Source organism: Xyrauchen texanus, chromosome 9 (assembly GCF_025860055.1).
Source record: "Xyrauchen texanus isolate HMW12.3.18 chromosome 9, RBS_HiC_50CHRs, whole genome shotgun sequence".
NCBI classification, from domain to species: Eukaryota; Metazoa; Chordata; class Actinopteri; order Cypriniformes; family Catostomidae; genus Xyrauchen; species Xyrauchen texanus.
In genome coordinates, this window is record NC_068284.1 from 41,321,948 (window position 1) to 41,347,757 (window position 25,810).

At 41.7% G+C, this 25,810-nt stretch overlaps 1 protein-coding gene across 1 annotated transcript in view; it reads left to right on the forward strand.

Annotated features, from left to right (window-relative positions):
- The window catches only part of LOC127648586 (ephrin type-B receptor 1-B), a 348,045-nt gene that overhangs the window by 260,301 nt on the left and 61,934 nt on the right, over positions 1 to 25,810 (forward strand). The window contains exon 6 of the mRNA XM_052133235.1: positions 13,075 to 13,199. Within this exon, the coding sequence (XP_051989195.1) occupies positions 13,075 to 13,199 (125 nt within the window). The remainder of the gene's footprint in view (positions 1 to 13,074; positions 13,200 to 25,810) is intronic.

The window sequence follows — 25,810 nt, forward strand, 5'->3', positions numbered from 1 at the left end:
AGACCGCCATGATTTTAAATCCTTTAAGCAAGCTAAAAGAGGTTCTAATGAAGTACTTTTCCTTTTCACTGGCAGATAAATTTGAGTATCATCTGTGTAACAATGAAAATATATTCCAAGTTTGTTAAAATTTGTCCCATTTGGAAGCATAGATAATGAAAACAAAATTGGTCCCAAAATAGAGCCTTGCAGGATCCCAAAAGTAAGAGGGGCTGTAGAAGATGAATATATGCTCAAAGCAACTGCACATCTTATATTACTTAAATAGGACAGTTCCTTGGATCCCTACAGACTGTTTAAGTCGGGATATAAGAATATCATGGCCTATGGTGTCAAATGCCGCATTAAGATCTGATAGCACCAAAATTGCAGAATCCCCTGAGTCCACAGTTAACAATACATCATTAAGAACCTTTAAAAGTGCAGATTCTGTGCTATGATGTGCTCTGAACCCAGACTGAAATGCTTCTAAAATAGAATTCTTCTCCAAAAAAGTCTGCAGCTGAAGGAGAAAAACATTCTCCAACACTTTTGAGAGAAATGGCAATTTAGAAATAGGTCTATAATTGGAGTAAACTGTAGGATCCAGATTTGTGTTTTTAATAATGAGCAGCAGTATAGCATGTTTAAGAAAGTCTGGTACAGACCCTGATGCAAGGAAACTATTGATTAAAAACACAATACTAACAGTATCAAAGACCTGTTTGAGAAATGTTGACGTTAAAAATCATGCTTAATATCAGGTGGTTTTAATTGATCTACAATTTTGGCCAGACTTGGAAAAGAGACAGGTTCAAAGTGACCAATCATAGCAGGGCATACAAGAGGGATAGATGGGTCATAAGCAACAGGTAGATTTTGAGATCTAATAGTAGAAACCTTTGTAACAAAAATCTGAGAACATTTCTGCATGTAGCTACTGATACATCAGGGCCGACCACATTAATAACAGAATTGATGGTACTAAAATGTACTCTAGGTCTATGACAGTTTTTCCCAATAATAACTTAATTTATTTAATTGTCTTCAAATAATTATGCAAAGAATCCCTTAGAATATAATAAGAAAATTGGACGTTATCCTTCTTCCATTTGCCCTCAGCTCTCCTGCAGGTCTGTCTAAGAGCTAGTGTGGCATCATTAAGCCAAGGCTCTGACTTTTTGCATGCTTCCCTTTCATGGGAGCTACTGAGTCTAAGATGATAGAACAGGTTGAATCAAATAAAGTAAGCAGAGCTTCAGAGCTCACATACGATGGAGGACACTTGTTTATGCTGTTGAAAACTGATTAACAGTTGAAGAATTCATTATGCGAGTTAGACGAGCAGGAAGGCAAGGTTTGATGTTCTAACATGGGAAAGAAGCACCAAAAATAACAGGCATATGATCAGAGAATATCTCATAGATATCAACATAACAAACTAAAATACCCCAAGATAAAACTAAGTATAATGTATGTCCATGTTCATGTGTAGGGCCACACACAGATCGTACAAGATTAAAAGAGTCAAGCAGATTTAAGCAGGGGGTCTGATGGTCAACAAACATGGATATTAATGATTCCCACACTTAAGTCTATCAAAATTCGGTAAAATTCCCCCAATAAAATCAGAATTTTGGGACAATGTCAACAAACTCCTTATTAAATTTGGCCGGCCGATAGACCACCATGCACAGGCTCCAACAAATCTAATTGAAACAATTACAATTCAATTAAATCTAGGGAAAATATCCATCTTTAAAAACCGACAGTGAAAACTGTATTTAAAAATAGAGGCAAGCCCTCCACCCCGATCTGTAGATCATGGCGAGCTAAAATATTTACAGTCCATGGGAACAATATCAGCAAAGGGACTTCTTGCAGGGAAGTCTCGCTCACAAATTAGAAATCCAAGTCTCTTGAAGTAAAAAAGTTATTCAAGATAAATGCCTTATTTGATGGCAGTCTCACATTAACCAATGCCAATTTGAACAAAATTAAGTTGTGATGCACAACACAGCAGTGAAGCAGACACAGCAGGCGAAGGTTACAGAGATTCACACCACCTTTATGTAGATGCGGTGTCCAGTATTGAGGATGTTTGGAAAAAAACTCCGGAACAATTGGCCGAATCCATAAATGTGCCGGTTCAAGAGTGCACCGGTAACCCAATGATGGTACTCCCACTAGTATTCAGGGAGAAGAGGCCAGAAATGGGACACAGAAACCGATGTCAGGTAGGACTTGAGTTTGATGGATATCCCGCCTTGTTTTCCCCGTCTTTTTCAATGTTTCCTTCGTGGAAGAGCACAAGGAAGCTGGCGCAGACACGATGGCACAGCGGACAGGACTGGAGGAAAGCAGGTATACAGTCCTCTAAGTTCTTGTTAATGAGCATAGGGTGGTCATAATCCAACACAGCAGAGATATCTTGGACCAGAAAGGACACAAACAGAACAAGGACGAGAGCAAACAGACCAGGTAACAGACAGCCTAGCCACACACACTGGTGTCATATTGTTACACTTCAGTGTATGAAGGAGTGTACCTGGTCTGCAACGATGTTTAGGTAGGTGGCACGTGTCAACATTGACATCCACACGAATGGCCTGACCCAGGGTTTCCCAGAAGAACATTGCCCAGAGCATCACACACCCTCCACAACCTAAATGGTGCCCATTGTAGGCACTTTCGACGGTGGAGAGGGGTCATCGTGGGCAATCAGACCGGTCTGTGGCTAGCAGCCCCATACGCAGCAGGGTGCGATGCACTGTGTGTTGTGACACATCCCTCACGTAACCATCATTAAAGTTTTCTGTTACTTGTGCCACAGTAGACCTTTTGTTGGTTCGGACCAGATGGAATAGCCTTTGTTGCCCTCGCACATCGATGAGCCTTGGGTGCCCAACACCCTGTCACCAGTTTGTGGTTTGTCTCTCTATGGTTTGTCCTTAATTGATTTGGTTTGCCTTGATATTTTACAGAGAACATTGAGTACAGAAGCCATGTAGTCACTAAAATGAAATGCTATTTTGGATTTCATACATTGAGTATAAAATGTACTTACAATAAGAGAATTTAACTAAATTCGTACATTCGTAAAAGTAAACCATATATAAAAAATGTTCATTAACCTGATTGAGCTTTAATGGTTTAAATTTTCAAACTCTGTACATAATGAGTTAATTCAATCTGCAGACCCTGTGGGGGTCAGAGACATGGAAAACGTCCAGTAGGACAAGCAAATGCATCACTAAAACTCTCCAACGTGTTGTTTTATTATTTATTTTTGAAATAATGTCATTTTCTCAATGTTAGAAAACAGAAATGTCATCCTTAGTTTCTTATGATGGCTTGTTCCTCCCTCTTTACAAGCAATTCTATTTCACTTTTTTTTTCATAACTGAGTACTCTATCCCACTGATGCTGAAAACAGGATGTCTGTATAGTAACCAGTTAAAAACACCAGTTAAATTAAAGTCCTACACTAGGACATGTTCCTGGATCAGCAAACTTGTCAGTTCTGGAACAACAATTGATGCATCCAATCAGATTTTAGGGATAGGGAAATGGTTAGACTTATAGGGGCTTGTACCATTATTTTCATCCAGTCATTACCTTCTGATTTGAGAACTAGTTCATAGTTAGGGAAGGACTTGGGTTAGAAATAGGGATACTACTTTGTGTCTTTGACAGAGATTCTGTTCTAGGACCAACAAAAGATGCTAATCAGGCATATCAGTCTTCTTTTTTTTTTTTGCAAAATCACAGTGACCATGAGCTATGTTTTGGGCACCAATTCATGCTTGTATTAACTGGCCAACCATCATAGGTACACTCAAGCTTTTCTACTTACAACAATAACCAACTTAACCAGCTTGTGCCAGTAACAGACCACAATTTTGGAAATTAATGGTCTTAACACTGGTCTAATAATATTTTTGTTAACAGAGTGGGTCTGTTTGGTGCTTTTGAATGGTGTACATAGTTCGGTATAAAGCAGCAAACTGATCTCTGTGTACAGTAGATATATAATTAACATCTAATATTTTACTTGCTACTCTGAGCTATTTCAATGAACAAACAAATGGAAAAGATCTTACAGTCAACCCCCCGTCGATGTTTGTTCCAAAATCAAGGCTTACCTTAATCACTTCCAAGTAATAGCCAAAAAGTACCTTACCATCGTAATACCATGGATTTGTGGACATGTGTCATCGTAAAATCATGGTTTGGAGATGGACCATTGTTTCTTTTGTTTCTTGGGGAACCATGGTATATGAGAGTGGTCATCACTTAATAAAATGTTATAACTGGTTTTACTACCTGATGCTTTCATTGCACCATGGTTCCACTACAGTATTTTTTTAAAGTGTATTATCCCTCTATTTCAATCTATTTTTCACTCTCTCTTTCAAAGCTTAAAGGGAAACCCCAATTACCCCAATGAGACCAAATTCATAGACCAGTGGCTACAAAACCAATTACCAGCAAACACAACTCCCATGAGCCTCTAGAATAAACCCATGGGAAGCAGAACATAAACCGGCTGGGAAAAGAGAGAGAGGCATGAATCCATCCATATAAAAGAAAGAAAGAAGTCTGCTTTCACACAGGAGATCAATAAAGCTCCCAATCAAGCACAGCATAAGTGAATTTGGAAAGTTGCTCTGTGCTATATGACACACTTTATTCAATAGTAACAGTGGCACAGACAAAAACAGAAACAGATCCTTTATATTGGATTTGAATGAATGAACCACAGTAGACAGAATGCTGTAAACATAATCACCAAATGGAGAAAGAATCGCTGACACTGTTTTTAGTTAGTTCAGATTTAGGGAATTGAGAACTGGTTCTTTCTCAGAACAAATTCCATTTGTTTTATTTACTGGAACTGAATGATCAAGAACATTTCATGATGTTCAGTTCTGTTAACAGTTCTTGAACATCTGCATTTCTCTACTGATGCAGACAGAACACTGTACTAAAATTCTCTGACAGTGATTTCAATGCGGCTTTGCCAAACAACATAATGTTTTATCTGAGTTGTAAGCTTGCAGTCTGAATTAAATTTGATCAAAGAGAAAGACAATAAATAGAAAACACGTGTTTTTATTGTGTTGTCCTCGCTGTTGTACCCAGCCACAAAAACTCATAACATGACCAGTGTAGTCCGATTTAGTCTTTTTATCTGTCAAAATCAGTTATAGTCATATTACAACATGTGCTTAAAGATACACTTGAAGTACATGTTTTTTAATTTAAAGTAACAATACCAGTCAGCTGACTGTCCAGAGGGGAGCCTCCGGTAGGGAGTACCAGAGCGGGCGATGGGAGGTCTCTTGGGAAGCGAACAGGTCTGTGCTTTGCCAAACCACTCCCAAATCAGCTGGACCACCTGGGGGTGGAGCCTCCACTCTCCGCTGAATGTACCTCATCTGCTGCCGTGTTGAGGTTGCCCGGGATGTGTGAGTCACTGCTGGCTCCAAATGTTTTAATAACTCTAATGTTAGTAGCTTGAACCTACTTTTAATAAATTGAGTTGTTATAAAAAAAACAACAACAATGAAATACTCACGCTAGCAGCATGGCAAAAGTCATATATAAGGCATATCGATAAGGCATGATATTACTGTATATTAGGTAGATAAATGTACAGTTATATTAATGCAGTCCTCACAATTTATCACATGTAGCACATGGAGAGCCACTATTGTCAAAGAAAATGTCATCCAAAGCTAAGTGGATAAAGAGGATTGATTCTCACATAAATACATACTAGCACATACTAGTATACGAGGCAAAACTAGTGATATTAAAATGTATTTACCATGATAACTATTACTAGATTCACAGTGAATAAAAAAATTAACTATATAACCAAATAGTTGCGTTTGATTGGATCTATTTCTTCTGCTCATCTTAATGTACAGAAATGTTAAAAGACACAAGCCATTAAAGACAGCACTGTTATAAATATATTTTAATTAATATATTTTAGAAGTTTGAAAAAGTTATTTTTGTTGTTGTTGTTGTTGTTGTTAATAAATGTACAAAAAAAAAAAAAAACAGATGTCTAGTAGTTTGCTTTTTTGGCCTATAAATAATAATAATTATAAAAAAATAGCCATAATATACTCAGAAATTGCTAAACAAAAAAACATTTAATAGAGGTATCATTATTGGCATTGAAATCGATTATATTGGCCATTTGATTGAAAACAAATTAAGTGGTAATAAGTGGCCACAGAGAGACAGTGTGGTGATACCTGCATAAATGTACATTTACATTTATGCATTTGGCAGACGCATTTATCCAAAGCGAATTGCAGAGCCCTTATTACAGGGACAATCCCCCTGGAGCAACTTGGAGTTAAGTGCCTTGCTCAAGGACACAATTGTGGTGGTTGTGGGGATCGAACCGACAACCTTCTGCTTACCAGCTCAGTGCTTTAGCCCACTATGCCACCACCACTCCATAAATGCCACTAGAGTAACATTTTCCAATGAGGGCGTTTATGAATCGGTACAGTCATCTAAAGGGAAAATGCAAATCTGCAGTTGGTGTTGATCCAAGATTACAAGCTGCATAAAAAACCTCGAGCTACCTTAAAATCCCTCAGTGAAAAAGATGATACCTTCCTCTGCACAAGGAATGTAGTGTTGTAGCAGTTGTCTGGGTCAAGGAAGTATTGTTTAGAATTCATCTGTGGTGTCTTGCTCTCTTTGTCTTTTTCTCTCGTGGTTTCTGTCTCATGTGTTTGGCAGGGAGTGTGACTATGATTAATGTTAAAGTAAATGTCTTGTTGAGGGCCAGAGCCAGTGAGTGAGATGGATAAGTAGCAAAGAGGAAGACGATGGGGATATGAGGATGGTGGAAGTTGATGGGGAAAAAAGTTTGAGCCAATGTACACACACACAATATACACATTATCGTCTCGGTTACTGTCATAACCTCCATTCAATGATGGAGGGAACGAGACGTTGTGTCTATGTAGTGACACTAGGGGTCGCTCTTGAGAGCCCAGAACACCTCCCATTCTTTGAGAAAAGGCCAATGAGAATTGGCAAGTGGAATTTGCATGCCACTCCACCGGACATACAGGTATAAAAGGAGCTGGAATGCCCACTCCATTCAGGTTTTGAGACACGGTCCCAGCCATTCAGCAGCTAGTACAGCGTTGTGGCTAGAGAGACACAATGTCTCGTTCCCTCCATCAGGAGGCATGCTCCCATTCTAGATACGTCACCCCCCCAGGCATGTGGGGAACTACATGACGTCTTTTGGAGCGTTGGGGGAGGTTACGTTCAGTCTGATGCTATTACGCACGCAGCATGGTGGGAACGAGACATTGTGTCTTTCTTGATCCCAGTACAGGACATATTAGACCCCGTAGTGGGGCCGGCTGCAAACTCCTCCGCCAAAATCGCAAACCATAGGGCTAGGGAGGAAAGACATCCAGGGTCCACATAGCCCAGTCGGGGTCTCAGGATCACGTGAGAATCTGCCGGACCAAACTCCAGGCAAGAGTCGCTGACAGAGAACACTTGCAGTTCCCCCACCCTCTAGATGGTGGTGAGCGCAATCAGGAGGGCCGTCTTTAAGTAGAGGGCTTTCAGCTCGACTGACTCTAGTGGTGCAAATGAGGCTCTCCGAAGGCCCAGGAGGACCACAGAGAGATCCCATGATGGGAAGAGGCATGGCCTGGGATGATTCAGCCTCCGGGCGCCTCTAAGGAACTTGATGATCAGGCCGTGTTTCCATAGGGACTTACCATCCACTGCGTCAAAATGTGCGGCTATAGTGGCAACGTATACCTTCAAGCCGCCCCTCCAACCTCTCCTGCAGGAAGGAAAGCACTGACCCAACTGCGCATCTCTAGGGGGCTTCGGCTCTGGAAGAACACCAATTCGCTAACTAACTCCGCTTCACGGCATAATGCTGCCTATTAAAGGGAGCTTTGGCTTAAGTGATCATGTCTATGACTGCTGGAGATAGGCCACTTAGATCTTCCACGTCTCATCCAAGGGCCAGACGTGGAGGTTCCAGAGGTCTGGGCGCAGGTGCCAGATTGTGCCCCATCCCTGAGAAAGAAGGTCCTTCCTCAGAGGAATCTGCCAGGGAGGTGCTGTCGCGAGGAGTGTGATGTCCGAGAACCAAGACTGGGTGGGCCAGTATGGGTCCACGAGAGTGACATGTTCCTCATCGTCCCTGACTTTGCACAAGTCTGTGCAAGAAGGCTCACTGGGGGGAATGCGTATTTGCACAGCCCCTGGGGCCAGCTGTGTGCCAGCATATCCGAGGGGGCTCCCATCAGGAAATACCAGAGTGGGCAGTGAGAACATGGTTAATACATTTCAGAATTTGATCAGTATTATGTCAGAAATGTAACTGTAATGCTTGAGCAATGAGGCAGACGAGGAGATGCGGATCCAAATGCAGTTTTTACTTTATTAGATAAACAAACAGGTAAACACAAAGGAACAACCCTCAATGGGGAAATAAAACATAAAACTGAAAACTAAACACGATGAAAACAAACAGAGAACTCGGGCAGGGAACACATACCAGGCTAACTACAAACACAAACATTCAACGATAGACAAGGACTGAACCAAAAACCGGGGTATAAATACATGAACAAGGGACAAAGGGGCCAATGAACAACCAGAACTCAATACAAGATAACAAGATGACAAACAGAAGCAAATGGCAAACTAATGAGGACAGGTGAAAACAATGACTGAGAACACGAACGCTAACAGGAAGACTGTGGAGCTACAAAAGGGACAAAAATGGTAAACAAAAGGGCAACGGTGGAACAAGACAGGGTATACATAATAGAGCCCCCCCTCAAAGGATCGGCTTCCAGACGATCCTAAAAAACAAAGACAAAAGACAAAAAACCCACAGAGAACAAAATGATGGCACCGGGGGCAGACAGGCAGACCAGGGGGGGCACAAGAGTAAGGAGGCAGTCCAAGGGGCACAGAGGGCAGGCAGGAAGTCCAAGGGGGCACAAAGGGCAGGCAGGAAGTCCAAGGGGGGCCACGAGGGGAAATGAGACAGTCCACGGGGGCACAGAGGGAGATGAGACAGTCCATGGGGGCACAAGGGGCAATTAGGCAGTCCACGGGGCCAATTAGGCAGTCCCTGGGGGCACAAAGGAACAGGTTTAGGGGGCCAGGGAAGTATCGACCGGGCAGGGACAGGTTTGGATGGCCCGGGGGCTGGCCATAAGGCAAGGGCCGGCTCAGGGGTCCTAGGAGGAGGCCACAGGACAGAGGCCGGTTTTGGTGGCCTGGGAGATGGCCGTGGGCCAAGGGCCTGTTCAGGGGACCTGGGACGTTGCCACAGGACTGAGGCCGGTTTTGGTGGCGTAGGAGATGGCCATGGGGCAAGGACCGGTTCAGGAGGTCTGGGAGCTGGCCTCTGGGCAAGGACGGGTTCAGGAGGCTTGGGACCTGGCCGCAGGGCAAGGACAGGTGCAGGAGGTCTGGGAGCTGACCTCAGGGCAAGGACAGGCTCAGGAGGCCTGGGAGCTGGCCACAGGGCAAGGACGGGTTCAGGAGGCCTGGGAGTTGACCACGGGATGTGGGTAGGTTTGGGGGACCTGGGTGGTGGCCGCCGGATAGGGACCGGCGGAGCTGCGTGAGGCGGAGCCAAGGAGGACTTCGGAGGCGGAGCCGTAGAAGACTTAGGAGGCGGCGTCGAAGGAGGCGTAGGCAGGACCGTGGGGGGCTTAGGAGGCGGAGCCGAGGGAGGCCCAGGAGGCGGAGCCGAGGGTGGCTCTTGCGGTGGGGCCGAGGGAGGTGGCGCCGTAGGAGGTTCTTCAGGCAGTGCGCTGGAAGGCTTCGGAGGTGGAGCCAAGGAAGGTTGAGCTGTAGGAGGCTCGAAAGGCGGAGCCGTAGGAGGCTCGGGAGGCGGAGCCGTAGGGGCCTGGGAGGAGCCCTGGAAGACTCGAGAGACTTGAGAGACAGAGCCCTGGGAGGCTCGGGAGGAGGAGACCTGGAAGACTCAAGAGACTTGAGAGACGGAGCCCTGGGAGGCTCGGGAGGAGGAGCCCTGGAAGACTCGAGAGACGGAGCCCTAGGAGGCTCAGGAGGCGGAGCTCTGGAAAACTCGGGAAGCTCGGAGGACAGAGCTCTAGGAAGCTTGGGAGGTGGAGCTTAGTAAAGCTAGGAAGGCTCGGAAGGCAGAGTACTAGGAAGCTTGGAAGGCGGAGCTCTGGAAAGCCCGGAAGGCAGAGTACTAGGAAGCTCGGAAGGAGGGGCACTGGGAAGCTCGGAAGGCGGAGCACTGGGAAGCTCGAGAGGCGCTGGCTCTTGGAAGGTCGAGGCTACTGGCGCTGGCTCTTGGACGGTCGAGGCTACAGGCGCTGGCTCAGGGACAGTCGAGGCTACAGGCGCTGGCTCAGGGACGGTCGAGGCTACAAGCGCTGACTCAGGGACGGTCGAGGCTACAGGCGCTGGCTCACTGACCTCTGAGGCGACAGGCACTGGCTCACTGACCTCTGAGGCGACAGGCTCTGGCTGGGTTACCGTGGTATGCGCCGGCTTGGGTTCGCTGGGCGCTGAGGGCAAAGCCAAGAGGGGTTTAGGGCACGGGGCTGCGGCAGGCGGAGGCTGGAGAGCAGAGACCTTTCCCCTTCTCCTCTTCCTCCAGGCTGATGCGACTGGCGAAGCTGGGACGCTGTTCCTGGTCAGCGTGGCTTCAGGCTCGCTGGCCGTGACTGGCAAGGGCTCCGGCTCGCTGACGGTAGAGGCCGCAGGTGCAGGCTCGCTCACCGTGACATGCGTGGGCGCTGGCTCGCTCACGGTGACATGCGCGGGCGCTGGCTCGCTCACCGTGACAGGCGTGGGCGCAGGCGCGCTCACCGTGACATGCGTGGGCTCTGGCTCACTCATGGTGACAGGCGTTGGCTCTGGCTCGCAGACCGGAGAAGGCGTGGGCTCTGGCTCGCAGACCGGGGAAGGCGTAACAGGGAGAGCCTGGGGCGGCTGAAGAGTCTCCACAGTAGGTGGGGAGGTAGGGTCCTTCCCAGCATGGCCCACAGTGAACGGGGACACGCACAACAGTAGAGTCACCTCCAGGAAGTCGCGGAGAGTCCAGCCGCGTGATGCCGGCGGCAGCCGCTCCTTCAGCCAGCCACTCAGGTTGTCCCTGAAGAAGACCACAAGGGAGGTGTCCGGGAAGTCCGCAACAGCCGCAAGTTCTAGGAAGTCGCGGACGTGGGCCTCAATTGGACGGTCCTCTTGTCTCAGGCAGAGCAGGTGGTATCTGGCGCGTAAAACCGCTGGATCCATGGTTTGGTCTATCGTTCTGTAACGCTTGAGCAATGAGGCAGACGAGGAGATGCGGATCCAAATGCAGTTTTGACTTTAATAGATAAACAAACAGGTAAACACAAAGGAACAACCCTCAATGGGGAAATAAAACATAAAACTGAAAACTAAACACGATGAAAACAAACAGAGAACTCGGGCAGGGAACACATACCAGGCTAACTACAAACACAAACATTCAACGATAGACAAGGACTGAACCAAAAACCGGGGTATAAATACATGAACAAGGGACAAAGGGGCCAATGAACAACCAGAACTCAAAACAAGATAACAAGATGACAAACAGAAGCAAATGGCAAACTAATGAGGACAGGTGAAAACAATGACTGAGAACACGAACGCTAACAAGAAGACTGTGGAGCTACAAAAGGGACAAAAATGGTAAACAAAAGGGCAACGGTGGAACAAGACAGGGTATACATAACAGTAACAAAGTTAGAAAGAGACAATTATGATCCAAATAAATTGTTACTGATGATATTTTGTATTATATTTTGTATTATGTTTAATGACATTATACATATTTAAATTATATTATTATACAGCTCTCTGTAGATGCCACAATCTTTTTATTATCACGTAATAAAATAATTTGAATTTAATAATTATTAATTATTATGTATTTTTTATTTGGTAACTAGCTATTATTATATTATATAATAGTATAGTATAGTATAGTATAGTATAGTATAGTATAATATAGTATAATACATTATTTCATGGCTCTCAAATTCAGATCATTATTTCATAATAAAAATGACAAAAACATGATAAAAAATGGCTTTTAAATGTAATGTAAAATGAATAAAATTAGCCATATTATACTCATATACTAATATGAATTTACAAACAAATAAATCCATTTATTAGTGGTATCAGTATTGGCATTGAAAGCGGCGATATTGGCCTTGACTTTCCATTGGATTGAAAACAAAGCATGTCTTAATAAGTGATATATTATATTATATTATATTATATTATATTATATTAGATTAGATTAGATTAGATTAGATTAGATTAGATTAGATTAGATCAGATTAGATTATAATACAGCTCTCTGGATATGCAGCAATCTCTTTCTTTTCACATAATAAAATAATTTTAATTCAAATAATTATTTCATGTTATTTTTAATTGGTAACTAGCTATTATTATAGTATTTTAATAGACCTTACTAAGGGTAGCACCTTCAATTTTTGACTGAATTGTCTATCTGTGTGATTGTGTGTGTGTCTGTGTGTGTGTGTGTGTGTGTGTGTGTGTGTGTGTGTGTGTGTGTGTGTGTGTGTGTGTGTGTGTGTTTGTTGTTAGTGATGTGAACACAACAAAGCATTGAGATATACTACTTTAACAAAGGGATGTAGAACAGTAGGAAGAGAGAGCACAATAGAGTGAGATAAATAGAATGGGCAGAGGGTTAATTTGGAAGCTGTGCATGCTCAGTCAGGTGTGTCTTAAAGACAGTTAGACAAGAAACACACTGTAGCCAACCAGAGAGCTTGAACTGAGAAATGGGCTTCCACTGCAAAGGGCACTTTCTCACGAAGCTATTAAACAACTCCAATCACCCTTGCATCTGCCTCTTTCATCATACTCTTAGTGTGTGTGTGTGTGTGTGTCTGTGCTCCATTTCTTAAAGTGGTAGATCAATCTGCTAGCTAAGTCTACACAGCAGGAAAGATGACTGTTTAGAATGATTTTTTCACTTGGTTTTCCTTCTTGTATTTCCCCTCTCTCTTTCAGCTCCGTCCATTGTTCCTATAATGCATCAGGTCAGTTCTACTATGAAAAGCATCACATTGTCATGGCCACAGCCTGAACAGCCCAATGGAATCATTCTGGATTATGAGCTACGCTACTATGAGAAGGTAAGACAAGTGTGTGAGTGTTTACTGCCTTAATGAGGTCTAGCCATTATGGAATTTTTTTTATTTATTTTTTATAGGTGGTTCTGGAAAGCTACTTTTGTCTGGGTTCCTCTTAGAGATTTAAAGATTTATGGGTGTAAATTTGTTCATTTATCGAGTAATTTCAGCAATTTATCTACAGAGAAATCCATAATGCAGGAATGCAATTGGGTGAAATGAAAGAAAGAGCAATTCAAAGGTTTTATTTATTGATTTGTTGATTGGTTTCAATGAACTGATTCAAAGTTACCATGATTTTGACTACAACATATTTCTGGATCAACATATATTTTGGTTCTGAAACAACTTTCCACTCAAACTAAGTTTGTCCAAACATAACCTAACCATAACCTACTCATAAAACCAAACCCTAAAATCTGATTGTTTGATTTGAAATGTTATTCTAGGACCAACAAGGATCCAAGAACATGTCTATCTTTACAAAATCACAGTTTATAAATAAATAAAATAAAAAATGTAACTTGGATCTTACTAAATAGTTTGTAAAACCATTCTTACATGAATTGTCGAATCCTTATGAAAATTGCTGCATAGTTTGTAAAACCATTGTTAAGTAATTTGCTGAATTCTTACGAAAATGGTTTCATAGTTAAAAAAAAATTATTCTGTAAATTGACGAATTCTTATGCAAATTTTTTGCATAGTTCTTAAAATGTTACATAAATTGACTTATTATTGCAAAAATTGTTGTATTGTTCACTAAGCTATTCTAACTGTCATTAATGAAGTTTCTTGCATATATCTTAAATACATTATTCAGTAAATTCTCAATTCTTATGAAAATGTTTGCATAAATCATAAAGTCAATCTTACATAACTTGTTGAATTCCTGTGGAAATTGTTGCATAGTTTGTAAACCATTCTTGCTTCATTTATCAAATTATTTCGAAAATTGTTGCATAATTTGTAAAACCAATCTTACATAAATTATATAATTCTTACAAAAATTATTGCATAGTTTGTAAAGCCATTCTTAAATAAATTATCAAATTCTTATGGAAATTGTTGCATAGTTTATAAAACTATTCTTCAATAGCACACCGAAAACTGGACTATAATATACCTCAATACCTCAATGTCGACCCACTGTTTTCAAACACGACAGCGAAACCCTTTGTTTGACAGCCCGGCTGTGGAAACAGAGCCGGAAAAGGGGAAGGAGAGCCGGCGTTCTCGAAAGACTAAGACGTCACGCAAATCGACCCCCGCTACCATGCATTCTACTGGCAAATGTTCAGTCTCTGGACAACAAGCTCTGTGAGCTGAGAGCATGGATCTCTTTCCAATGAGAGACAAGGGACTTCTGCATTATCTGCCTTACAGAAACTTGGATTTCTGCAGAGATTACAGACTCAGACATCGAACCCGTGGGGTTCTCAGTGCACCAAGCGGACAGAGTGAAAGACCTCTCAGGTAAAAACAGAGGTGGTGGTGTATGTTTTATGATCAACAAATCCTGGTTTTATCACAGGAACGGATCTTCTATCAAATCATTCTACTCTCATGATCTGGAATTTCTCATGGTTCTGTGTCAACCATTCTGGCTACCGAGGGAATTCACAGCAGTATTATCACAGCTGTGTACATCCCGCCACAAGCCGCCACAGACCGTGCACCCTGTGGCCATGTTCATTGTGACCGGGACTTTAACAAAGCCAATTTTGAGTCAATAGCAACAAAATACTACCAACACTCTCCCTTCCGGGATGGCTACAAATCCCTCCCCTGCCCACCATATGGCAAATCAGACCACTATTCTGATCTCCTTCTTCCCGCTTACAGTCAGAAATTGAAACAGGAAGCACCCGCCATCAGAATGTTCCAGTGCTGATCAGACCAATCAGATACTGTGCTACAGGACTGTTTTGATCACATGGAGATGTTCCTGTCCGCCTCTGATGAAGACATCGAGGACTACGCTGATACCGTAACTTGTTTCATCAGGAAGTGTATAGATGATGTAGTGCAGACCAAAACAATACATATCTACCCAAACCAGATTAATAGCAATGTTCGTGCGGCACTTAATGCGCAGATAAGCCAGTTATGCCCTCCACAAAACTATCAGAGCAGCCAAACACCAGTACAGGGACAAGAATGAAGGACAGGTCAGCACCGACTCTAGAAGCATGTGGCAGGGAATTAATATCATTTTGGACTTCAAAGGGAATAAAACTCTGGGAAAAAACACTGCTTCTCTCCTGGATGAGCTTAATAATTTGTATGCTTGTTAGTTCACCCTCATCAGAGCATGCTGGTGTTTTTATGGACATTTTTAACCTTTTCTGTGGTCCCCACATGCTTTAAAATGTCCACCATTGTGCCTGTACCAAAATCTCTTGCTTAAATGATTGGTGTTCTGTTGCTCTTACCCCCATCATCAGTAAATGTTTTGAGAGACTAATCAGAGATTACATCTACTCTGGGCTGCCTGCCTCCCTTGACTCACTGCAGTTTGCTTACCGCAACAACCACTCCACTGATGATACCATTGCATCTACACTACGCACTGTTCTCTCCCACCTCGAAAATGGAACACATATGTAAGAATGCTGTTTGTAGGCTACAGCTCAGCATTCAACACCATAGTGTCCTCCACGCTTGATGTTTGAAAATTTTTTGCATAGTTTGTAAATCCATTCTTACATAAATGATACAATTTTTACAAAACTTTTAGCATATTTTGTCAAACCATTCTTATGTTAATTGCAGAATTCTTAGAAAATGGTTGCATAGTTTGTAAAACCATTCTTACACAAAATATTGAAATCCTTGCAAAAATTGCTGCATAGTTCTTAAAAAACATTCTTACACAACTTGCTGAATAGTTTGTAAAAACATTAAAACTTTTAAAAACTTTTAAAAAAAAATGATGCTACAAACCTGTCTCTTTATGATGCTACAAAACTGTCATGACACGTTCCACATTATCTTGCCTGGTAGTCTTTCTGAAAGAATGTTTTGAGTTTGAGACTCTGGAAAAAGGAGAGAGAGGTGCAGTCAAAGGATATCTCAGAGATCCCATTGTAATGTCATAGTGTGGACGTTAGGTACAGTGGGTTGCTAGGAGACAGCTTTGATTGGCAGGTGTCCGGGTTCATTTATTTCGTTGGCCAAACCCTGCAGTGAGATGCTGAAACAGACCCTCTCATTCCAATTACACCCAATGATTCCAGACACACACACACACACACACACACACACACACACACACACACACACACACACACATATGCTGCCTCCATTGCCCTCACCCCTTTCAGAGACATTACTTCACCACGACAGTGCATGATGGACAAGAAATAGCACATATGCACACACACTCACTTGCAGTTATGCCTATATTCCCTGTCTGATGTTTCTTGTCATGTACTGCCCAACTGCTGACATTTGTTCAGCCAAGGACTGATATAAAAATGCTCTCACACACTATATTTTTACCGCCCTCCATACACTTACAGACAGATTGCTATATTCAAGGATGTCTGTACATTAGGATAGACTCTACCAATATGCCACACATCACTGTCAAACATAAACATTCAAAGCCTTTCTGCTGTTTTTATCATATACACAGGCTAATTCTTGAGAGGTAATATTTTTATGATACTTTAAAGAAGTTCCTGTAAGAAACTACACACAGGCTGTAGAATGGTAAATAACTTATTTTATGTTTGTGTATAAATTAATGTATTTTCATAAAAACAAAAAAAACAGGCATGCATTAAATATAATGATATTATCGACTTTGATTTGATGAAAACTGAGAGTGTGCAACCAAATGGAAGAGACTGCAATCATTTTGATCAAAATGATATACTATTGATTGACATTAAATGTTACTATTGTTAAAGGAAAAATGCAGTTTGAAGGAAGTTAAGCTCAACTGACAGCATAATATATATATATATATATATATATATATATATATATATATATATATATATATATATATATAGAAGCTGCTACAGTATCATGGCTTGTGCTGTTTCTAACAAGCTATTGGATAAAAAAAGGATATGTGTTTGTGTATGTGTGTGTGTGTGTGTGTGTGTGTGTGTGTGAGAGAGAGAGAGCGAGAGAGAGAGAGAGAGACAGAGAGAGAGAGAGAGAGAAATGGAGCGTGTGCAATCACCTGTTGCAACACCCAAGCAGAGATGCTGTCAGCTTTCTGAAGATCAGCTTTCTCAGTAGAAAAATAGCCGTCCAAGCGAGGGTATTTCTCCATATTTCACAGTAGCCGGTGCACAAAAGTCTTTCACTATAGAAACCACAGTCTCCTCCACCATTTTAAACAGCACATACTCTCCAATGTGGAAAGTCCGGTAAGAGGTAAGCGCCTTGAGTTCTGTAATTAATCATATATATATATATATCAGACTTGTCCCTCCTTTTCTTAAAAAAAGCACATTTGGAGTGAAACACTGTTAAACCTATTATTTAAGCTGTATAATGGTTTTAAATAGTCATTTTTAGGGCTGTAGGGTTTGCGGTGTTATGTCATCATGGCATCGAAGTTGTAAAATTGGATACAACCTTACACAGAAAAGGATGGCAAACAAGTTTATTACTAAAATCATTTTAATACACAATATTGTTTATATCTTTTGGCTCTACTTTTGAAACAGATTTTTTATGTTCACAGATTGGTCCCATTCACTTCTATTTTTTGCATTTTTTTTTCAAGAAAAAATGGACAATTCAAAATTATTTTATTGTGGTAATCAATATTATGCCACAAATGCTGTCGATTAAGCTTAACTTGTATTGAATGCTGAATATTCCTCTAATTAAAATTGTATGTTGTACTGCGTCATACCCAACAATAGTCAGTAGAATCAAAAATTGAAACACAGAAAGTTTCTCTATTTTATATAGTAACTGAAGTCTATGAACATTCTTCAGCCACACATTTTCTGAGTCTAGAGGGAAAATCTATGGCTATTGTCGTTTCTGAAATGATGTTTGGTAAGACAAATGAGCTGCATTATGAAAATGAGCTTAATCAAAAGCTTTGGGATAATAATATCTATATCCGGGATAATTCTCTCCTCTCAACAATAGTTTGCTCATATGCAAATAGCACAAGTGCAGCACTCATTTCCTTATAAATATGCATGCTGTGTAATCATATGCTGATTTATAAAAAAGAGATGAGGAAAGGTACTTCGGAATCAGACGCCATACAGAAAATATCATTATGTGTCTTTGTTTTGGGCATGAAAACACAAGCGATGTGGAAAGCATATTTCAGTGCTTGTTTACTGTGCTTCAACCTCATCTGCTTTTTGACAACGTATAATTACCTTCTTGTTCGTGTTTTTCAGAAGTATGTACAATATTGTGTTTGTAACAGGGTTTTAAAAGGCTGTTTACATGGTTCAGATTAAAAGAGGGTGTAAAGACACATACTGTTGGAGGAAAAATGTTCAGGCAGCTTTTGGAGAGGTTTGATATTATTATGAAGGTTGTTTTTGATTGGTGGTGAACTGGTCGTGCCCACTCAGCAGCTTCCAGCCGCAACCAGTAAAGACTGACCTTAGTTATCCAACATGACTGGAAAGTAAATCCAAATGAAAGGTTAAAACTTCAAACTCACTGTAAAAAAATAAATAATGCATTCCACTGTCAGTTTATGAATAATGAAAAAGAGCATCTGGTAATGTAGTGTCATACGTGTGAATTCATTACTAACAAGCCCAGCACTGCATCTGTCAAGATTAGTTCATTGCACAAAGGGTCTTTTTACGGTTTGCTTGACAGCAAGACGTTTTCATTTAGATATTTATTTAATTTCTTTAAAGGCTTCCACTAATTACAACAAAACAACAAAAGAATAAATGCGTATCTTCTACACATTATCATATGGACAACCAGTCTGTAGTTACTCTGATTTAAGTCTCACGGGTTGGACATGGTGAAATGAATGATTTGCGGTTCAGTGACATATGAGTCATTTGTTTGAGAATCAGACTACACTGGATGTACTGTTTGTTTTGTGCTGTCGATTCAAAAATATCTTCCTCATCAGAGTAATTTGTTTGAGAATCAGACTACACTAGTTGGCTGCATGTCTATACACAAATCTGTTATATACAGAAGCAAGGGAATGTAATGGCAGAAGAGGTATGGTATGTTGGATGAATGTAAATAGACTAAGTTGTGTATTGCACATTAATTATTGCTCAGTGGGATGGATAGCCTGAGGGAAAAAAACTGTTACTGTGTCTGACAGTTCTGGTGCTTGGTGCTCTGTAGCACCAGAACCATCATTTGTTTGAAAATCACACTAAACTAGTTGTGCTGTATATCTCGTGCTGTAGATTCAAAAGAACCGCCTCATAAGAGTCAATTGTTTGAGAATCAGACTACCCTGTTCACACTGTATGTTTTGCACTGTAGATTCAAAAGAACCTCCTCATAGGAGTCATTTGTTTTGAAATGGTGCAACACTGAATGTGCTGTGTGTTTCGCTCTGTAGATTCAAAAGAACCACCTTATAAGAGTCATTTGTTTGAGAATCAGACTACACTGGATGTGCTGTATGTTTTGCTCTGTAGATTAAAAAGAACTTACTCTTCATTTATTTATTTGGGAATTGAATAACACTAGTTGTGATGTCTTGTGCTGTAGATTCAAAATAAACACCTCGTTAGAGTCATTTGTTTGACAATAAGACTACACTGGAAGCGCTTTATGACTCGCTCTGTAAATTCAAAAGAACCACCTCATAAGAGTCAATGGTTTGAGAATCAGTCTACACTCTACGCAGTGTATGTCTCATGCTGTAGATTCAAAAGAACCGCCTCGATAGAGTTATTTGTTTGAGAATCGGACTACACTGGTCACTCTGTATGTTTCATGATGTAGAGTCAATAGAACCACCTCATCAGAGTTATTTATTTGGGAATCAAACAACACTAGTTGTGATGTCTTGCGCTATAGATTCATAAGTAATGCCTCATAAGAGTCATATGTTTGAGAATCGGACTACACTGGTCGTGCTGTTATGTTGCTGTAGATTAAAAAGAACTGGCTCACTTGACTATACTGGCTGAATGCTCTTTCAACAAGCATTAAGAGAATCAAAATTCATTAAAATAATTATTTGTATTTTTTGTTTGTTTTTTTAAGTATGTACTTATGAATAATAAAGGGTTCCGTGTTCCCAATGCTAGTTGTGAGGTATATTAGATAATTTTAATCAAAATCAGAATAGCTGTTTAGTCTTGGTCCATTCTTGTATGTAACACCCACTTTTTACGATCTAATCTATTTCAAATGAACAAATGAAGTACCGCCTGTGGAGCGGAGGGGGGCGGGGCCGGGGCGGAATATCGCGCGCCCGGTCCCCAATCGGCCTGATGAGGCGCGCGAGGGATAAAGGCGGCCGGTGACGATGGTTCGAGAGAGAGAGAATTACGGGCATGTCCGGCGTGTGTTTGTTTATGTGTTTTTGAGTTTTCATTAAATTATTATTTATATTGACAAGCCGGTTCTCGCCTCCTCCTTGCCCATCCTTTAACTGTTTTACATTGGTGCTGAAACCCGGGAAGGAGGAGGGATGCCCGTCGCAGAGTCCTCGACACTGCCGTCCACCCAGGGGAGCGCCGCTGCCATCTGCCGGGTGACGGAGTAGCCCGACCACCCGGATGCGGGGTACGGCCGTCGTCCGCGGGGCAAGTGGGGACTGGATACCCCGACCGCCTGGAGCGAGGGAGCCGCTGCCGGGGGCGGAGGAGTGCCCTGCCGTCCGCGAGGGGAGGAGGGAAGAAACTCTCCGACCGCCCGGAATGGTAGAGCCGCTTCCAGGGGCGGAGGAGTGTCCCCATTTGCCGCCAGAAAAGCGGAGGCGCGTTCTGCCCGCTGGGGGTCGACGGTTTCACTCCGGTTCACCCGGGGGTGGTGCGGCTGTCGTCCGCCTGAGTGTGGAGGAGTGTTCGAGGACCACGCGACGGTACATCAGAGAACCAGTGAGTGAGCTTTTTCTATCTCTCCTATCTCTCTCTCCCTTTCGCACCGTGTTGGCCTTTTCCCTCGCCTATTTTGTGTTTTTTTGGGTTTTTTCCCCCCCTCCTGTCTCCTCCCAGGGCGAGGAAGGCGGGGATGACCACGCGGGACACAAGATACACCCCGCCCCAGGGATAGGGGGGGTGTACGTCATGCCGGTGGCACCCTGGCCTGATATAACGCTGGGAGGAGTGTGGAGCGGAGGGGGGCGGGGCCGGGGCGTAATATCGTGCGCCCGGTCCCCAATCGGCCTGATGAGGCGCGCGAGGGATAAAGGTGGCCAGTGATGATGGTTCCAGAGAGAGAGAATTACGGGCATGTCCGCATGTGTGTTTGTTTATGGTTTTGGTTTGAGTTTTCATTAAATTATTATTTATGTTGACAAGCCGGTTCTCGCCTCCTCCTTGCCCATCCTTTAACTGTTTTACACCGCCATACATTTTTCTTCACATTGAATATCCTGTTTCTGTCTGAAATAAACTTGTCTGGCTGTACTCACTCACACATCCCCTGAGGGGCGTCTGTATTTCACCTGTACTGAGACACTGTGCAGAACTTTTCAGCTTTCTTCAAAAGAGCTGCAGGCTGCCACAACACTGCTGTCAATTACCAGCAGAAGCTGTCACTTCCAGTAACAGAAGGATAGGCCGCAGTTTCACTTCGACCATCTAAGATTTCCCTTTCTGAGTGATATAACTAGGTGGACGCTTGTAGATGCCGTGGTAGTTTTCTGGGACAAGAGGTCATGAGTTGTCCAACCTCAATCACCAAGGCTAATGGAGAACTTGTGAAGCTGTGGCCCCATGCAGCCACATTTCCAATGAACATCTAGATGCTGTTGTGCTCCAGTAACATGAACTGCTGGAGTCTGTGAGGTCTAACATCAACTATAGTGCTCTCCATGACCCTGTCTGCCATTAAAGAGACAATTTTCGTCAAAAAGACAATTTTGTCATCAGTTAGTCATCGTCATTTTATTCTAAAACAAATATGACTTTATCTCCTTCATGCAGGGCTGGAATGGGAGTAAATATCAAACTCATAAGAGTCATTAGTTTGTGAAATGGACAGCGCTGATTGCCCTCTGTTTCGCACTGTAGATTCAAAAGAACCGACTCATATGAGTAATTTGTTTGAGGATCTGACTACACTGGACGCGATGTATATTTCGTGCTGTAGATTCAATAGAACCTCTTCAACAGAGTCATGTGTTTGGGAATCCGATTACACTGGACGCGCTGTATTTTTCACACTGTAGATTTAATAGAACCTCCTCATCAGAGTTGTTTGTTTAAGAATCGGACAACTTTAATTGTGCTGTTTGTTTCGTGCTGTAGATTCAATAGACCCTCCTCATCAGAGTCATTTGTTTGGGAATCAGATTACACCGGATGTGCTGTATGTTTCATGCTGTAGATTTAATAGTACCTCCTCATCAGAGTCGTTTGTTTGGGAATCGGACAACACTAATTGTGCTGTTTCTTTCACGCTGTAGATTCAGTACAACCTCCTCATCAGAGTCATTTGTTTGGAAATCAGACAGCACTAATTGTGCTGTTTGTTTCACACTGTAGATTCAATAGAACTGCCTCAACAGAGTCATTTGTTTGGGAATTGTACAACACTAATTGTGCTGTATGTTTTGCACTGTAGATTAAAAAAAAGTGCCGCATATGAGTCATTTGTTTGAGAATCAGTCTACACTGGACGTGCTTTGTTTCACGCTGTAATTTCAAAAGAATTGCCTCATAAGAGTCATTTTGTTTGAGAATCATTATTCAAAATCTTCAATCATTCAAAAAATGCGGCCTATTAGTGTCATTCATTCGGGAATCAGACTGCACTGGTCACAGTCTGTCTCGAGGTGTAGATTCAAAAGAACCACCTCATAAGATTCATTTGTTTCACAATCGGACTACACTGGAATGTGCTGTATGTTTCATGCTATAGATTCAAAAGAACTGGCTCATTGTACTACACTGGCTGAATGTTCTTTCATGAATCATTATCGAAATCGATTTTTCTTCTTTTTTTTTTTTTTAAAAAGTAACCAGTAAATAAGAAATGGTTCTGTGTTCTCAATGCTAGTTGTGAGGTATATTGGATCATGTTAATAAAAATCAGAAAATCTGTTTAGTCTTGGTCCATTCTGGTACGTAACACCCAAGTTTTATGATCTTATCAATTCCCAATGGATAAAATGAAGTCCCGCCATACATTTTTCTTCTCATTGAATATCCTGTTTCTGTCTGAAATAACCTTGTCTGGCTGTACTCACTCACACATCCCCTGAGAGGTTTCTGTATCTCACCTGTGCTGAGACACTGTGCAGAACTTTTCAGCTTTTTTCAAAAGAGCTGCAGGCTGCCACAACACTGCGGTCAATTACCAGCAGAATCTGTCACTTCCAGTAACACAGAAGGATCTAAGTTTTCCCTTTCTGAGTGAGATAACTAGCTGGATGCTTGTAGAAGCTGTGGTCGTTTTCTGGGACAAGAGGTCATGAGTTTTCCAACCTCAATCATCAATGCTAATGGAGAACTACCGAAGATGTGGCCCCATGCAGGCACATTTCCTGTGAACTTCTAGATGCTGTTGGCTCCGGTAACATGGACTGGTGAAGTCTGTGAGGTCTAACATCAACTATAGTGCTCTCCAAGACCCTGTCCGGCATTAAAGAGAAAGTTCAGAAAAAAATAAAAATTCTGTCATCAGTTTTATTCCAAAACACATATGACATTCTTTACTTCATGCAGGACTGGGAGTAAATATCAGCCCTGGAAAAATCCAGCCCATTTGGCCCACTGCAGCCTGTCTTGTTGTTTTTCAAATCAGGCTTTCCTAGCATCTAAAGATGACCTGCATAAATGTGTACATCTTACCCTATTCACCTCTATTGGTTATCTGCACTTGCTGAAAGTTAAGGGTCATAGGCTACCCCTGTGTAATGACAGCTTTTTTTTTACTCTTTTAAAATGTAACTTAACTGACTTAGCATGCCCTCTCCCTTAAATAAAAGAGTTTTAACATAAAAAGTACTATAGTATTTTTGTAAACACAGTAACAATTTCATTGTAGTCTGTCATTTAGCGGACACTTTTTACGAAGGTGCACGATCATTATTTGGTTAACCGTTTAACGCAGCTCTATTCGAATACTAAAATTACTATTTGGTTATTTTACACAGGCAATATAAGTGTGGACCCTGAGCCCAACAGGACTAGAGAAACCATCAGATTTCGGGCAGGGTTTGGTCATTTGTTCAAGTATAGGGCAAGTTGGTCCTAAAGAGGGTAATAAACCAGCAATGTAACTCTACACACATGACAATTCGAGCATTGGCCAATAACCAATTTGTATAATAAGACAAAAATTTATATTGTGCTACTTAAGCTCACTGTGGAATTTACTACCTGCTATTTTGAGTAGTGTCTGATGCATATCCATTGCAATAAACATTATTTATTCCTGAGTCACAACTTTTGACAAAAAACGAATAACCGTTCGTGAATCCTCACGGTTAACCGATTATTCAAAATGGTTACTGTGCACATTTCTTAAACTTTTATCCAAAGCGACTTGCAGATAAGGAACATTGTAAGCAATTTAGCTACTAAGGCTTGTAATGTATGCAATAGCAAACTACCATATTACTAGTATTATTTCTGGTGTATGAAGTATGCATACTGTGAAAAATTGTATGTTTGTGTGAATTTTCTGTATGCATGGAAAACCCAAAAGTTTAAATTACTACGTGTGCCAATATATACAGTGCAGTATACAACAAAGCGATCTGCATAGCATACAATACAATACCTGTGCTCGACTTGACCTTCCATTTCCATTTTAACAAATAAACTGGAAGTATCTATAGATGCCATTTTTAACACCTTTTTTACTTACTTTAGATTGGACTGCCAGAAGTAACATTTTTAACACATTTATCAATGGAGTTAAATGTAACAACCTGAGCTGATAGGTGGATGTCAAACAATTAATTGCGCATGCATCTTATTAAGGCCATGTGAACCATTTAGCATACTACTGTTACTTTAAATGTATATTGTTGCATAACACATACTGTTTTGCATTTGTTTAAACAATTGAAGGCAGTAGTATATATTAGTTGTGTAACAGTAGTGTATTCTATGTTGTATGTAAGTTGTAGGCTTTAGTATTTCTCTTTTGAACGTAGCTAAACACACTTCTGTGGCAGGGCGGAGGGCGGGGCCGGGTCGTGATCCTACACACCCGGTCCCATATTAGGCATAATAGCATAATACGGGACCGGGTGTGTAGGATCACGACCCGGCCCCGCCCTCCGCCCTGCCACAACTTCAATCAACACAAGTCAAAGGCTTCTGATGTCTGTCCATGTATGTAGTTGTAAGCAAGTATTTTGCCTTAATAAAGCTTAAATGATCTCTGAAGTATCAGACGACCATCTGACACACAGTATAGTCCAAGTAATTGTTGCTTTTTTATATAATAATCCTCAAAGAAAAAAAGAGAAATAATTGAGAGGTATAGAATGAAGTTAG